Source organism: Gopherus flavomarginatus, chromosome 5 (assembly GCF_025201925.1).
Source record: "Gopherus flavomarginatus isolate rGopFla2 chromosome 5, rGopFla2.mat.asm, whole genome shotgun sequence".
In the NCBI taxonomy this organism is placed as follows: Eukaryota; Metazoa; Chordata; order Testudines; family Testudinidae; genus Gopherus; species Gopherus flavomarginatus.
Window position 1 is genome coordinate 77006514 of NC_066621.1, and position 17621 is coordinate 77024134.

The window sequence follows — 17621 nt, forward strand, 5'->3', positions numbered from 1 at the left end:
TGCTGGGGCAAGACAACTCCTAACACTTTCACAAACAATAGTCTGACTTTAAAAAATTGCTTATACCTTTGGAAGGCTATGTAACATTGCCACAACTTGAGTGCAGAGGACAAACTTAAATCAGGTCAGAGATATGAAACTCACTGTAAACAAGGGAAAGAATTTACTCCAGCTAACACATAACTGCAGATTCTTGATGGAAGTTTAATTATCGACCACTGCAGATGTACTTTCCCTATATTTTTAACATACAGCTTTTACCAAAAAAAAAAAAAAGGGCGGGGGGTTTCTAAGTCTGCTTTCTCAAACCACTGTTCAGGCACAAAAATTGTATACAATAGACAGCATGTTTATATGTACGATTTATAAATCAGTAGGTATATAAGAAAAAAATTATCTTTTTTCCCCTTCCATCTTAAAAGCAGAGTATCCAGATCATGGTCATCATGGTAGCAATGCTGAAGACTGCTGTACTAATCATTGTGGTTTGACTCCTGTTACACAGATCTTTTTGGCAACATTTGAAATTGAAGTTGTCAACCTTGTATTTCTCTTTAATTTGGTTCATGTCGCAGTTGGAATATTTATAGCAACCAGAGAGCGTGCTTTCACCTTTAAAAAAAAAAAAAAGGTAAGAAGTTATGCAAAAATTACTAGCTTCGCTGTAGAGAGAAAACTGTTTTACAAGGGTATTCAAAAATACATTAGATATTCAGAGGGATTTCCCTGCATTGTTTGTTATAACAGAATGCTCTTGTGAGCCGTTTGGGATATAGCAGGTAGAGATGAATTCAAATCAGAACTACTTATAAGAATCTGAATTTCACAGGTGGACTCATATCAATAGATGGTCATAACAGACACCACACACACAAAAAGATAGAGTTTTGTGGCTCTGGCTCATCTCTCATCCCTCATCCCAAGCACTGCAATCTGCAGGCAAGCGGCTCTTACATATTATAAGACCAGCACAGGGCAGAGATGGCCTTCCAGTGCCCAACCTGGCCAAATGGGATTAGCTATGAAATTTAGGTCCTAGTTCCTGGAATGCTGGTTTGCACTCATCTCTAGCTGGAATGCAAAGCAAGAGAAATGCTGGCAGGCAGAGCAGAAGCCTACAATTCAGTTTCCAAATTGGACTGCAGTGAAAATGAAAGTTTGTGTACTTATCAGTCAAGTACCACTTGGCATAAAGAAGCAACCTATACCCCAATCCTAAATCAGTGAACTGGAGAGTGCTGGCCTTGTAGCTGGCAATGAGATTTCCTCCTTTTACAAGTTTCCCACATGTCCACCAGTCATTCAACAGACCAGTCTGTTGGATGCTTAACTGCACAATGGAATCTCTTAAAACCATAAAACTATGTCCCCACAGTTGTGTTGGAACATCCGTAGTTATAATAGTTCAAACTGTATTAATGCACACAATCCTACATAAAACCTAAAGAGTCAACAAGGACTTCCGTAAGAGTGTACTTCAGATGGACATTCATACAGATGGACATTCCTATTTGATTACCCTAGAATCATTAAAATTGAAAAAATAAATACAGTAAATTATATTCAAAGTCTACCACATTTGGAAGGAGTGTAAACATACCAACTTTAAGCCATAGGCAAGAATCAGTGTCACTTGGGCAGGTAACATTGGTCTTACATGGCACAGCAGTAAGTGGACAGTTGTAACACTTCAGCATATATCCTGAGAGAGAGAGAGAGAGAGAGAGAGAGAGGAAAGAAGCCAGTTACTAAGTAATAAAACTTATTTCAGAATATCAAATGTACAAGTGTGACTTTTCCAGATTATTGTTAGGTCAAAACAGTTAAATCCCTGAACCATAACCTCATGATAATCTGGTTTAAGTACTGCAACTTTTAGGTCAAACCACCTAATCCTTTAGTATTCGGATTCTGATTCTGACACTGAAGTCAAATTCAGCTCCTAATAGATTTACATAACTCTACTGCTTCCTGCTCCAAACAGCCTGAGTTTTAGCAGTTGGCAGGGGACCTGACTCCAACAAGGTCCTGAGCAACTGGAGCTGGATTTAAACAGATTATGTAACCGCTGTTCCACACTGCCTGAACCTGCAGCCTCCATTCCATTATCATCCTTTTCTCCTTTGTTTTACCAGTGACATTAGTACTGCCCACCTGTTCACTTTACCAAACTTAGACCTTTATCTTTCTTGACCCTTACCTTCTCCTAGATCCACTCCTCTCACCCCTCCTCTATTGCCTTTCCCTTCTCTGCTCTCATTAACTCCACCTCTTACCATCCCATCACTTTACCAGTCTCTTCCTTCACTTCCTGTTCTACCAAGTCCTCAGTTCCCCTGCATCTCTTCTTTGCTGCCAATGACATCAATCCTAATCCTAGCCCTACTGCTTTCACTCCTCACTTTCCCACATTATTTCTACCCTCCTCTTCTTCATGCTCAGTTCTCAGACTTTATTCCAAGCCCATGTCTGTTGGAACGCATGCTCCAGTGTAGAAATAAAAACAGCAGTGCCACCAAGACTTGCATACAAGTTATTACACTCTTCCTTCCTTTTCTTCCCTACTCCCAAGTTGTCCTAAGTAAGACTGCAAGCCTCTGGGGCATGGACTATGTCTTGTTTGTTCTTGTTGAAGCTAAAGGCAACTGTTCCCTGCAGTGAGATCAGGACCTCGCCCTATAAAGGGGAGACTTCTGTATTAGGGAAAGGTCTCTCATACATCACACTCAATATAAATCCATTCAGACCTTTCACATCACATTTTCCATGTCTGCCAACCACATTATTTCTTCACTTCCTCGGAGCCCCTCTTTTCCTGCAGTGAAGTCACAACCATAGTCCTTCATTGAAGGATCAAGAACAGCAAATGAAGCAGAGATGGGGAAGCAGCTGGACACAACACTGCTAAAAACAGTATAGACATGGGAAGCATTGCTTAGGTGTGCAGAGAGCCTGTGTAGCGGTTCACGTATGTCGAGTACTCTACGTTGCTAAGATGTGCATCACCATCTACACTGCTACTTATAACCATGCTACCTGGGTGTGCAGTGTCTGTACCTTAAGTCCAGACATATCTTAAGTCTATGTACCTGTCTTCATACAATGTTTCTCAAAACTGCCCTGTGCAAGATGGAGTGTCAGTGTTCCTGTCACCCTCTAGTCATTGCACTCTAAAGAAGTTATTTGGAACATACTGTGAGGCCATGGACTCAAGTGTCAAGTAACCACTTTTTTGGCCAGTGGCGCTCTCAGGTACTGGAGGGTTAAGAGAATGAGGTCCTTCCAGGTTGGCAAAGGCCAGTGGGGAAGTGCTGGGCTCAGTGCTGCAGGAAACTGACAATGCTTCCTACAATAAGAGAAAAGCTGCCAGATACACACTTAGAAGCCTTGGTACAGTCTTATCAAAATTACATCTTTTTAAGGTAACAGTCTGGACCACTGCCACAGTGCATTGAGAGTCTTCCCTTTGCAATAAAGATCAAAAAGTTGAGAGTTGTCCCACTACCACATCTAGATGCCTCAGATTTCCTTGACATTTTAATCTGAGTCCCATCTTGGATATGATGCAGAGACTGCTCTTGTTGTATTTATGGAGGATCTCTCAGCCATGGATGATGATCAAATAGCTTTCTGATACCAGATTGAACAAGTGCTTACAGTACTGCTGATCACAAGGCATTGATGACATGCTTGTGGATCTGATGTTGCTGTTTGAGCAACACAAAGCCTCTCAGAGTGTTCTCAGCTGGAACTGTTGGGTAATTACTACTGTGACTTGACACTCATGTGGCACTCTCTTGGTCAACTTTATATACAAAAAAGTGCAAGAAGCATGGATTGCAGTGTGTTCGACATACTGATGTCACCCAGCTTTGTGTTTCTATCTTATTTGACCCAGACAGTAGAGTTAAATATAGGGCATGGAGGAGCACAAACTGGCTGAGGCTCAATGCATCTAGATTGCTTTCCCAACATTGCCCCAGATATGGTAAAAGTAACACCAGCTGGAGATGTGTGTGATATGCAATGGATGTACATGTTCCCAACCTGGATTCTCATTAGATTTCTGGTTATCACTGAATGATCAGCTTTCAGCAGCAGTAAAGATGGCTTTTTACTGGCTAGGAGGCTACAGCCTTACCTTTCCAACATGGACCTCACCAGTTTAGAGGATGCCTTTATCAAAGCAAGACTGAATTACGTGCAACTACACCTTAAAGCCATTCAGAAACAAAAGCAAGAACACAACGTGGCAACTTGCTTGGTGAGTGAGATGTCTTCTCATGTGCATATTCAACCAATACTTTGTGATCCAGATGGGTGGATTATGGAGTCCAGATGAAGTGAAAGATCTTGGTATTGCTCTGTAAAGCAGTAAGTATTTTAAAGAACATCCTATCCGAGAGACCATGTCTCTCTTCATACAGTTGAGATCTGCAAGAGTGCCTGAGATGAGTCCTTTTTGTATACCACATGTTGGTGGAAGGACATTTCCTGTGAGGGCCCTCTTACCTTTTGCTCCATTCAAGACATGCTGCAAGGATCATTTTAAAACACAGCTAAAGAAATGACCACAGCCTGTGTGGTGATGTATGCAAAATTATGGGGAATTCTTTTCTAGATCTGATTGTGCTGTCTGGATAATAGGCGATTGTAGTGCAGTAATTTGCAAGGTTGCCGTTTCTTCTCTTTAGACTGATTTTTTTCCAGTTTTTAAAATTAACTAGTTTAATTAAGTGTAAAACGCTCTTGTTCTTTTCTAAATAAATACTGTTACTGTACAATTATGAATATCAGGTGTTACTGCTAGCATTGGTTCTTTGCAACATGAAGAGATCTGTCAGAAGTTTTTCCATTTGTATAGATATGCTCCCTATTCAAACCTGCTTGAGTTTGAAGTCTCATTTGAAAGGCCAAGACATAACCCTTTCTTTAACATGTTGTCAAGTCCCTTTTCTCTGGGGCAGGGGAGGAATTAATTAGAAGAGGGGGAAAAATGAAAAGAAGGAGATCAAGTGGAAGAGAGAAATTCCCCCTTCCTTCTTGCAAAAGGAGGAGATGTGGGATTCTCTCCCCGTCCCCTTTACACATACCAGCATGTGTATGTGCACATTTGGTCCCACCCACCCACCTCTCCCTCATGGTAGAGAAATCTGAAAAGATTTTTTAGTTTATAACTGGCAAAGTACCTATTTAAAAATCCTAATTCTGAAGTAAATAGTAAGAATTAGAACTTAACATTCCATCTAGGATGGTCTCAGGGAATCCTCTATAAATTTCCACATGCACCCTGCTTAAGACATCTGTGTAATAGCCTGCACCTTTGATGCTGATCTGGACAGAGTCAAAACACATCCTATGGAACTTGGAATTCCATCTATACTAAGTCCATATCCCAAGCTCTTAGTCTTCTTGCCCTTGATTTATGTCATATTATATGACTATTTACATAATTCTATCTTAATCTTATATTCTATTGTTGAAATAGGATTCTGCTATTGCACTGGGCTGCAATTGGTTTGCTGATTCCAATGCAATGCATGCTGCATAAAAGATACAGAGTGGCAGACCACCACAGAACTCTAGCAAAACCAGGTGTGGCTAAGTTCAGCAAGGGCAGGTGTATACTTCCCAGGGGCTGTGCACAAGGGATCACTGAACCTACTGTAGCTAGTGGGCCAGAATAGCTTCTCAGAAGCAGTTCTGCCACCTGAAGGAAGTGGTGAGAGGATCCTTCCCATGCATATTTGCTCAGCATCAGCACAGCTACTTGGGTCTGATGCTGGGCTCATAATTTGCTTTTTAATGTAGACGTTTCAGGATACCTACCAGAACTGCAAAACACAGCCAGAATAATGAAGCCAGTGAGCAGGACCCAATTTGTTTTGTTCCCGTTCATGTTTCCTCCGATATCTGGAAGCAAGAGCACAGTCATGAGTTAGGATTACATTCATTAGCTCAAAATATTTAATGTTGGGAAAAAACACAAAACTACAAAATCATCCTTTATAACGGCAATAGGATTTGGAGATTCAAGATGGGGACCAAAGTGTCAAAGTGGAAATAATGATCCCATACCTCACTGGGGGAATAAATTCAGTAATGTATGTGAGGCATTGGATATTACAGTGATGTGGGCTGTATACCCATGAATACCTATGATAGTATTGTCAAGGGTTCTGAATGTTTGTTCTAATTATGTGGCCCACCCATGACAATTACAGATTGTACAGAATCCCAGCTCTCATTAATAAAAAAGTTAGTTTCTCCTAGGGTGACTAGATGTCCTGATTTTATAGGGCTGTCTTGATATTAGGGCATCTTACACAGGACCTTATTCCTCTCCCACCACCCATCCTGATTTTTCACACTTCCTATCTAGTCACCCTAGTTTCTACCCATCAGGCTGTGAAGAAAACATTCAAAATGTGAGCCAAGTGCAAACCAAAGCACTTAAGTCTACCAGAGACTGCAGCCAGCCTGTCATGGCAAGTTTTCCCCGCTCCATTTATTTCACTGAATTCTAAAGCTTAATATGATAGTTAACATTGATATTTAAAGAATGTCACTGCTGATCATTTTGGTAGAAGTGCAAGCGGGTAGCACAAAGCTCAGAGGGGGGAGACTAGAAGTTGCAGCAGAAGGGAAAAGAGACACAGAAAGGAAGATAGAGAAGGAATAAAGATAATGAAAGTAGAAACAGCTGTGGTCCTAAAGGGTGGAGAGCAGCAGGAAGGCATTAAACAGTAAATACAGTAACTGGAAAGTTAACTACTACACAAGAGCCATATCCTACTGTAGTAGGAGGCCTGGCTGCCTCCTAAGCATCCTCTGGTGGCCTTTGAGTCAGTCTGCAGTGCTCTGTGTTTGAGTATATTAAGGGGAAAAGGAAAAAAAGCACTTATCCATTTCCATCCCCTCTTTGGTTCTGCTTTACTAAGTTAACCAACATTCAAAAATAAACTTTAAGTCCATCCAGTCTCCTAGGCCTGTCACCTCACTCCCAAAGTTTCAAGCTTCTCTACAGCAGCCTACTCTGTGAGAACTCTGCAGGGTCAGGAGCCTGGCTTCTTCCTTCTTCTCTTACTGGGGAAGCAGGTGATTCCTGCTCAGAAGCATTCCCTTAGTAATCAGAGTTGTTTGACTCCAGGCAAACCCAGTCAGACTTTCCCACAGGAGTCTCCTGCTCACCAGGTTCTGCCCTCCACCCTCCTCTGAAGTCAGATTGTTTCCTGCAGGAGCCTTTTACACTCTCCGCAGTTTTCCTGAGCTTCTCACCTTCATTGCAGTCTCCTGCTGCTCTTTATAGGGAAGTACTTGATTTCAGGTGTGGCCTATTCAGTAATCAGGGTTGGCTAGTCCCAGGCCGTGCAGCCCTTAAAGGGCATGCCACCCTGTTACACCTACCTTTGATCTTTGAGATCAGTGGGAGGCTTGCACAATGGGAGATCCACTGTGAACTGAGGATAGCCCAGGGTTTTTCAAACCGGGGTCACTGCTTGTGTAGGGAAAGCACCTGGCAGGCTGGGCCAGTGTGTTTACCTGCCTTGTCTGCAGGGCCAGCCGATCACGGCTCCCACTGGCCGCAATTCGCTGCTCCAGACCAATGGGAGCTGCTGGAAACAGCGGCCAGTAAGTCCCTCAACCTGCACTGCTTCCAGCAGCTAGGTTCGACGGGGACAGGTGAGCAGTCCTAGGTTTGACGGGGACAGGTGAGCAAAGCCCACAGGTAAGTGGGGAACAAGACCTGGGAGATGGGTTGGAAACAGGAGGGAGCACGGGCTATAATGGCAGAGAGGAAGGAGGGTCAGGGCAAAGCTGGGAGGCAAGATCAAACCAGTATCTTAGATGCCTTGATACAAATGCAAGAAGTATGGGTAACAAGCAGGAAGAATTGGAAGTGCTAATAAATAAATACATACAACTATGACATTATTGGCATTACTGAAACTTGGTGGGATAATACACACGACTGGAATGTTGGTGTGGATGGGTATAGTTTGCTCAGGAAGGATAGACAGGGGAAAAAGGGAGGAGGTGTTGCCTTATATATTAAAAATATACACACTTGGACTGAGGCAGAGATGGACATAGGAGATGGAAGTGTGGAGAGTCTCTGGGTTAGGCTAAAAGGGGTAAAAAACACAGGTGATGTCGTGCTGGGAGTCTACTACAGGCCACCTAATCAGGCGGAAGAGGTGGATGAGGCTTTTTTCAAACAACTAACAAAATCATCCAAAGCCCAAGATTTGGTGGTGATGGGGGACTTCAACTATCCAGATATATGTTGGGAAAATAACACTGCGGGGCACAGACTATCCAATAAGTTCCTGGACTGCAATGCAGACAACTTTTTATTTCAGACAGTGGAAAAAGCTACAAGGGGGGAAGCTGTTCTAGACTTGATTTTAACAAATAGGGAGGAACTTGTTGAGAATCTGAAAATAGAAGGAAGCTTGGGTGAAAGTGATCATGAAATCATAGAATTTGCAATTCTAAGGAAGGGTAGAAGGGAGTACAGCAGAATAGAGACAATGGATTTCAGGAAGGCGGATTTTGGTAAGCTCAGAGAGCTGATAGGCAAGGTCCCATGGGAATTAAGACTGAGGGGAAAAACAACTGAGGAAAGTTGGCAGTTTTTCAAAGGGACGCTATTAAGGGCCCAAAAGCAAGTTATTCCGATGGTTAGGAAAGATAGAAAATGTGGCAAAAGACCACCTTGGCTTACCCTTGAGATCTTGCGTGACCTACAAAATAAAAAGGCGTCTCATAAAAAATGGAAACTAGGTCAGATCACGAAGGATGAATATAGGCAAATAACACAGGAATGCAGAGGCAAGATTAGAAAAGCAAAGGCACAAAATGAACTCAAACTAGCTATGGGAATAAAGGGAAACAAGAAGACTTTTTATCAATACATTAGAAGCAAGAGGAAGACCAAGGACAGGGTAGGCCCACTGCTCAATGAGGAGGGGGAAACAGTAACGGGAGACTTGGAAATCGCAGAGATGCTTAATGACTTCTTTGTTTCGGTCTTCACTGAGAAGTCTGAAGGAATGTCTAGTATAGTGAATGCTTACGGGAAGAGGGTAGGTTTAGAAGAGAAAATAAGGAAAGAGCAAGTAAAAAATCACTTAGAAAAGTTAGATGCCTGCAAGTCACCAGGGCCTGATGAAATGCATCCTAGAATACTCAAGGAGTTAATGGAAGAAGTATCTGAGCCTCTAGCTATTATCTTTGGGAAATCATGGGAGATGGGGGAGATTCCAGAAGACTGGAAGGGGGCAAATATAGTGCCCATCTATAAAAAGGAAAATAAAAACAACCCAGGAAACTACAGACCAGTTAGTTTAACTTCTGTGCCAGGGAAGATAATGGAGCAGGTAATCAAAGAAATCATCTGCAAACACTTGGAAGGTGGTAAGGTGATAGGGAATAGCCAGCATGGATTTGTAAAGAACAAATCATGTCAAACTAATCTGATAGCGTTCTTTGATAGGATAACGAGCCTTGTGGATAAGGGAGAAGCGGTGGATGTGATATACCTAGACTTTAGTAAGGCATTTGATACGGTCTCACATGATATTCTTATAGATAAGCTAGGAAAGTACAATTTCGATGGGGCTACTATAAGGTGGGTGCATAACTGGCTGGATAACTGTACTCAGAGAGTAGTTGTTAATGGCTCCCAATCCTGCTGGAAAGGTATAACAAGTGGGGTTCCGCAGGGGTCTGTTTTGGGACCGGTTCTGTTCAATATCTTCATCAACGATTTAGATGTTGGCATAGAAAGTACGCTTATTAAGTTTGCGGACGATACCAAACTGGGAGGGATTGCAACTGCTTTGGAGGACAGGGTCAAAATTCAAAATGATCTGGACAAATTGGAGAAATGGTCTGAGGTAAACAGGATGAAGTTCAATAAAGATAAATGCAAAGTGCTCCACTTAGGAAGGAACAATCAGTTTCACACATACAGAATGGGAAGAGACTGTCTAGGAAGGAGTATGGCAGAAAGATCTAGGGGTCATAGTGGACCACAAGCTTAATATGAGTCAACATTGTGATACTGCTGCAAAAAAAGCAAACATGATTCTGGGATACATTAACAGCTGTGTTGTAAACAAGACACGAGAAGTCATTCTTCCGCTTTACTCTGCGCTGGTTAGGCCTCAACTGGAGTATTGTGTCCAGTTCTGGGCACCGCATTTCAAGAAAGATGTGGAGAAATTGGAGAGGGTCCAGAGAAGAGCAACAAGAATGATTAAAGGTCTTGAGAACATGACCTACGAAGGAAGGCTGAAGGAATTGGGTTTGTTTAGTTTGGAAAAGAGAAGACTGAGAGGGGACATGATAGCAGTTTTCAGGTATCTAAAAGGGTGTCATCAGGAGGAGGGAGAAAACTTGTTCACCTTAGCCTCCACTGATAGAACAAGAAGCAATGGGCTTACACTGCAGCAAGGGAGATTTAGGTTGGACATTAGGAAAAAGTTCCTAACTGTCAGGGTAGTTAAACACTGGAATAGATTGCCTAGGGAAGTTGTGGAATCTCCATCTCTGGAGATATTTAAGAGTAGGTTAGATAAATGTCTATCAGGGATGGTCTAGACAGTATTTGGTCCTGCCACGAGGGCAGGGGACTGGACTCGATGACCTCTCGAGGTCCCTTCCAGTCCTAGAGTCTATGAGCTCCCATTGGCCCAGAGCAGCAATCCGCAGCTAATGGGAGCTGTGATAGGCCGTCCCTGCAGACGGGGCAGGTAAACACACCGGCCCAGCCTGCCAGGGGCTTTCCCTACACAAGCAGTGACTCCGGTTTGAGAAACCCTGGGTTAGTCTCTGGTACTGTGTTTATAATCCCTCCACAGGCTTATTAAAAATGGCATTAACCCTCTGCCAAAAAATGAAGGTGACACCCCTAATCTATCTAAATAGCTTTGGATCCAAGAGGTTAAAAGATTAGTGGTCCAACCGTGAAAATGGGAGTCAGGAACTCCTAAATCCAATCCATCCTTCAACACTGAATCCCTACACTTGTGTCTTGAACATCACTTAACTTCTGTGTCTCAGCTTCCCCTACTGTAAAATGGGGACAATTTCTACCACTCAGGGGATGTTTTGGGGGTTAATAAATAGTTACTAAGGAGCTTTACTTCCTATGTATTTTATTTGATGACTGGCATAGATACAGCAGGTAACTAGGAAATGAACATCAGATCATTCTGTTGCTATGGGACTAGCCAAATTTTACTGATTTCTCGGTCCTTTGTGAGGCACCAAAAAAAAGGAAAAAAAAAGGAAAAAAAAAAAGAAGACTTGCAGCATATTAATGCCTGTCAGCAGACCTCCAAGTTCTTATATACTAAGAACAGAAGCATTTATACAGCAGTAGCCTTTGGACTTCTACCACTTCAGCCTTCATAATGTCACATTAGAGGATCCATCATCTTTTCACACTCTAAGGTCAGATGGGTCTATTGTGATCATTAATGCTTAACACAAGCTACAGAATTTTACCCAGTAATTTGTGTAGTGGAGATATTTATTCTTCCTGACCTGCTTGGAGGAAAGGGAAATGGGGTGGTGGACTCAAAGCTGAAGCAGAACCATCACTTCCAACACCAGCTAGCCATCAAGACTCCTTGTTCTGTCGTACACTGCTCCAGAATGTGGTGCAGCAAAAGGAGAACTACTGGCTCTGTTGTCTGTTGTAACACCAGGCCTGCTTCTGCATGTCTGCCCTGGCCTCCATGCTTAGATGCAAAGCCAGCACGTACACCGAGCTGTTTCCTGTTTTTGTCTTTGCCAGTAAAGGCTGAGGGTTGACCATTCCAGTAAAAGACTGAGGCTGAAGTTTGACCGCTCTGTTGCGACTTTACAGATACTTTACCGATATTTTGCAAACAGCTTGCAACAAAATATCCCCCGCTCTTCGGTGAAACCCTATCTATAGTTAATTTTACCTTATTTGGTAGACGAGAAGCCCCATATAGCTGTCAGCGATTTCTTCACTAGATCTTGGGGGGCGAGGGGGTGGGGCATCACTTTGGGTATATCTGTCCTGCCCACAGTTTGGCAGGCAGAAAGGAGAACGCACCTGAGTCACTTGCACCCTGAGTGCACCCTTAACCGAGCCTGATCACCTCGAAGCCTCTCTCAGCTCTCGTGTTCCAGTGGAGCTTACGCGTCTGCCGGCCATAATGTTTTTGCATTGGTTTGTATTAGTAAGTATGCTTTGTAATTAATTGTTTTTGGAAGTTAACAAGATTTTCTTTTTGGGTTAACTGTATATTGTGTCTTTCTTTGTATGAGTATATTGTGTGTTTCCTTGTATAAATAGAGTTGTTAGTCAATATTGTTTCTGTATCACTAATAAACCATTAAGGTAAAACCATACGTCTCAGTGCCTGCACACTGTGCCACAACTGTTCGCCCTCTAAACATCCAAAAACGAACCTTTATCGTTTGGTTACCCCTGCAACCTGGTAGATAACAGGTGTCCATCTGACTACTTGGGTCCTCGCATACTATTGGGTGGGAGAACTACTGGCTCTGTTGTCAAGTCCAATAACTTGTTAAACTATAACAGCTATAGTTAACTATAATATCTCTATTTAAGGAGTGCAAATGATCACTTTCCTTAGTAATTCATTCCAGTGGTTGATGACTCGTTTAAGAAGTTGTGTCATTCTGACATTTTTCCACTTCAGATTTCTTGTCACTGGATTTTGTTAGGCTTTTTGTCTGCTTAATTAAGGAGCCCCTTCATATCATCTCCTTGTGTACAAACTTGCAGACTATGAAAGTCAAAACTTAATCTTCTCTTTGATAAGATAAACAGATTGAGTTCTGGAAAACATCTTAGAATAAGAGTCTTCGGAAATTCAATTTTTCTAGTTCTTCTCTGATCTCCCTAATTTTTCCAATGTTCTTTTTGAAGTGTGGAGAGCAGAACTAGATGCAGTAACCCAGTAACGGTCTCACCCAACTCCCTATTCTTACTTGATAATCCTTGGATGTATAAGAGAGAACTCTGTTAGCCCTTTTGCCACTGCATCACATTGGGACAGGACCTCACAGTCACTTAGTCATCTACAATGATTCCAGAGTTTTTTCCCCCCACAGTATCACTGCTTTGTGGGATAGTCCCCCATCTTTAAGTATGGCTTACATTCTTTATCCCTAAACGTACGACTTGTCACTTGGCAGTATTTCAAACATGTTCGATTGTGCCCAGTTTACTGAATGATCCAGATGGCAGGCTCTAACGCACTAACATTGTATGTCTGCTATCAGTTAGCTCAATTTAAATGGATTTTTAAAAGAGCTATGTTAATTTTGTGTAACCCTATTTTTTAAAAATTGGTGTCACTCATAAGTCAAATGCCTTACAGAAGTCCAAGTAAACCACATCAATTACCTTTATCAACCACACTCAATTTTGTCAAACAAATGTGATTCTTTCATAAGACATTTTCAATGAAACCATGCTAACTGGCATTACTTAGATTTTTGGCCTCTAATCCCTTATTGACAGTTGGACATAAGCCCTTCTATTATTTTACTTGGGCTTAATATAAGACTTACCAGCCTGTAATTAGCTTGCATTATTTTTAAATGGAAAACAAAGTATTGGCACAATACTGGCCTTCTTCCAGTCCTCTGAAATTTTACCAAGTTCTATTAAAAATGAATACCTGTGGTCTGCAACTAACTCCATTAAAGTTCTTGAAATGCAAATTGTTGGGAGCTGCTAATTTCTGAATCAACTAACTTTAGTTAAGATGGTGTTAATATCCTTCTTTGTTACAGCTAAATATCATTCAGCATTAGCCCAAATACAAAATAGAAACAGGAATTGAACAATTCTGCCAGTGTCATTTCATAAGTCTCTGAAGGGCTAGTTCAGTAAAAACAAGCCAACTGTCTAAATTCACCCCCGGTGAACTCCCCTGAATCAACAGAGTCACACAAGGACTCAATACATCCAGGCACATGCAATGAGAAAGTCAGACATATTTAAGCAATTGACAGTTAACAGCAAAAGGCTCTTGGTTTTTGGAAGCCTCAGATTTGAACGGGATTCACAGCTGCCATGGTTTAATGTTCTTTGGCCAGTTCGACAAAACTTATCAGTATGAACTGTCTCTCTCTTCACACAAATCCTTCTCTGCGAACACACACCTTCTGAAGTTTCCTGAACATTAGACTTATTTTTATTTTGTCATTATCCTAAGCCAATATAAAGTCACTCTCTTCAAACTCCATACACGGTGGGCAGGATGAGCTGATATACAGTACTTCAGTCTCTGTGGGCATGATTCAGATGATCTGCTCAAGCGACTGTTTTTAATTTTAATGGGACTATCCTGAGAGCAAGAAACTCCAGCGCATTCTAAGTGTGGAAGAATCATGCCCTGTACAAGTCAGACTGGGACCTTCCTGTACTTCTCGGCACTGCACTTTGGTAACCTGACATGCATTAAGGCGTTCTGCTAACTTTCCGCTCTCAAGCCGCACTTCTCGCCTAGCACATCCGTTTAGCGCTGACTTTGTGCCCGCTATATATCTAGGCGGCACAATGCCCGGGGCTGCTAATGCAACATTACTGTTGAGGCAGAAAAAAGGGGGCGGGGGGAGAGAGAAACGGTCTGATAACCCCTAGCGCAGCCAACTACAGCAAATCCATGACAAAGAACAAGAGAGGCTGCAGCCCTGGGTGCCAAGTCACGGCTCACCGCAGAATTCCCCGCCGATGCTACATCTAAGGATCGCGCCACTCCAGCCCTGCCGGGGGGTTGCAGGCGATTGCCAGACACAAAGGGGAGCTGGAAAGCCGGGCTGCCTCGGGCAGGGCGTGAATCCTGCCGTTAACGGAGCCCGCGCGTGAGGCAGGACTGCGGGGAAAACAAAGTCTGTGGCCTGGGCCCCGCGGTTTCCTTTCTGTCCCGTCAGACCCGACACGGGAACACGGGCCTGTTGCAGAAGCCGCCCCGGGACCCCGAGAAGGCGCGTGCCCCGCGGGCGGGAGCGGGGAGGATGTGACCAGGGTACTGCCCCCCTCCCCCAAATCATCCACTACGTGTCTGACACCGCAGGGCCCGGACGGAGGGTCACTGGGCACCGCACGGCCCTGGAGGGAACACGGGGTCTGCCCCAAGCGGTTATAATTCAGGAGCCCCCGCCTGCCCGCGAGCCACGTCCTGCGCCCCCCGCTGCAAACACTACGCGGCCCCGGGGCCTCCTGCCCCTGCTCACCCGCCGCCGCCGCCGCAGGGTCTTCCGGGGGCTACGCAGCAGCCCAACAGTCTCCGCTCCCGGCCGAACTGACACCGCCCCACCCGCTGCTCGTCTCCCTCCTCCTGGCCCCGCGGTCTAGGAGGGGCGAATCCACTGCAGGCGTCTGAGGCTTCTCTACCCCCGCAATCTACAGGGCGGCAACTTTCGCTCTCAGGGGGCTATGAAAAAACACCCCCCCGAGCGCAGCACGTTTCAGCTGCTGTGAAGCGCCCCTCTAAACAGTGCGGCCGCCCCTCCTGGAGGGTTTTTTTGAGCGCTGCCAGTGTAGACTAGCCAATCCCCAGAGCTGAGCGGTGGCAGTGATTTGCGGGGCTATAAGGCGGGGGAGGCGGAGCATGAATTTCTGCAGCTGGAGGCTAGACTAACGCCAGCTTCTTCGCACGCTACTGTTATCCCGGTCCCCAAAGCTGCTTGCACAGATTCTCTTTTATGGGTGTGATTTGCTCATAAGGCCCAGCTGCCAAGACAAGGCAGCTATTTTTCCTCCGCTAGCGAAAAGGAACTCAAGCTCTTCCTCTTTGGAGACAGACACACCCTGCAATGAGGCAAACAGTTGTGTGATTCCTGCTGTGGAAGTTGCTAAAATGCATTCCTTCCCCATTTGTCAGGGATCACAAGATTTGGACTAGATTACCTTGGTTTTTGCTTAACTAAGAAAGGATATATCTGCTCCAGGGCCCCTGTTTGTGAAGAAGGAACATCATTTAAAATTTAAGCATTTATCAAACGGATTTGCATTCTCTCTGAAACAGGGAGAGAGATAATTCAAGCAGACCCACTCTTGTGGTTGTTGTGGAAGTAGAAGCTAAGAGAGTAGACAAAGCTATAATAAAAACAAAACAACGGTGAGGCTAGAGCAGTGGTTGTGGAAACTTTCCTCACTACAAAAACAATGAGGAGTCCTTGTGGCACTTTAGAGACTAACCAATTTATTTGGGCATAAACTTTTGTGGGCTAAAAGCTGATGAAATGGGTTTTAGCCCACAAAAGCTTATGCCCAAATAAAATGGTTAGTCTCTAAAGTGCCGCAAGGACTCCTCCTTGTTTTTGCTGATACAGACTTAAAAGGGCTACCACTCTGAAACCTGTTTCCTGACTACTAAGCCCCTTGCAGGAGTCAGATTTGTCTTACGTACCCCCAAGTTTCACCTCATTTAAAAACTACTTGCGTACAAAATCAGACCTAAAAGTGTCACAGCATGCTATTACTGAAAAATTGCATACTTTCTCCTTTTGTCTCTATGAAATTTAAGTTTGTACTGACTTCATTAGTGCTTTTTTGTAGCCTGTTGTAAAACTAGGCAAATATGTAGAGAGTTGATGTACCCACTGGAAGACCTCTGTGTACCCCCAACTGTACACATACTCCGGCTGACATCCACTGGGCTAGAGCCTTTGGAAATGGAGGTAGATGAAGTAAAGATTTTTGCAAAAGGAAATCTAGCCAAGTCTAAATAAAAGTGGGAGAACAAATATGCAGAACCACAAGAGAGCTCTGAAATGAAGACAGGCAGAATTGTTGTAAGATAAACAAGCGGTCATTTGAGACTGTGTGGTAAAGTATAAGAGTGCCAAGGCCGTAGAATCAGGAACAAGACAATTCAGAGACACCACCATAAAAGGAAACAAATTGAACACCATTTCTTTAATGTAGCCCTCTCCTCCAGGGTGACCAGATAGCAAGTGTGAAAAATCAGGATAGGGAGTCATAGACACCTATACAAGAAAACAACCCAAATATCAGGACTGTCCCTATGAAATCAGCAAAGAATCCTGTGGCACCTTATAGACTAACAGACGTTTTGGGGCATGAGCTTTCATGGGTGAATACCCACTTCCCATCAGATGCATCTGACGAAGTGGGTATTCACCCACAAAAGCTCATTGCTCCAAAACGTCTGTTAGTCTATAAGGTGCCACAGGATTCTTTGCTGCTTTTACAGATCCAGATTAACACAGCTACCCCTCTGATACCTATAAAATCAGAACATCTGGTTATCCTATCTCTCCCAGAGCTTCCTTCCTCTAGCCAAGTGGATTTCAACCTGGGGGTCTGCAAATTATGTCTAAAGCAGTGATACTCAGACCTCAGTGGTTCAGGAGCAAAATTAGCTATCAACATTATCCAAAAGACCCACTGTAATGTGAATTCATTGCTTCCTTTACTATAGTACAATTCATATTTAAACAATATAACATGATAAAAATTTTTCACAGCAAACAAGTTAATAACAGTGCAAGTTAACTTAATTGGGTAGTAAAAGCATCCTGATTGGTTAATAACTTAGATTAGTTAATTAAATCATTGCATGACTTACTGC

At 43.4% G+C, this 17621-nt stretch overlaps 1 protein-coding gene across 2 annotated transcripts; it reads right to left on the bottom strand.

The window, feature by feature from the left end:
* Positions 1-286: 286 nt before the first annotated feature.
* Positions 287-15263, bottom strand: LOC127052153 (CD59 glycoprotein-like). Of its 2 annotated transcripts, none has more exons than XM_050955520.1 (4): positions 15259-15263; positions 5830-5913; positions 1601-1702; positions 287-612 (listed from the first exon to the last, which is right to left on the bottom strand). In XM_050955520.1, the coding sequence occupies exons 2-4, from the start codon at positions 5897-5899 to the stop codon at positions 416-418; spliced, it is 369 nt and encodes a 122-aa protein (XP_050811477.1). In that variant the 5' UTR covers positions 5900-5913; positions 15259-15263; the 3' UTR covers positions 287-415. The 2 variants fall into 2 exon arrangements, with proteins under 2 accessions (XP_050811477.1, XP_050811475.1); XM_050955518.1 differs by lacking the exon at positions 15259-15263 and adding an exon at positions 14739-14972.
* Between the last annotated feature and the right edge of the window lie 2358 nt (positions 15264-17621).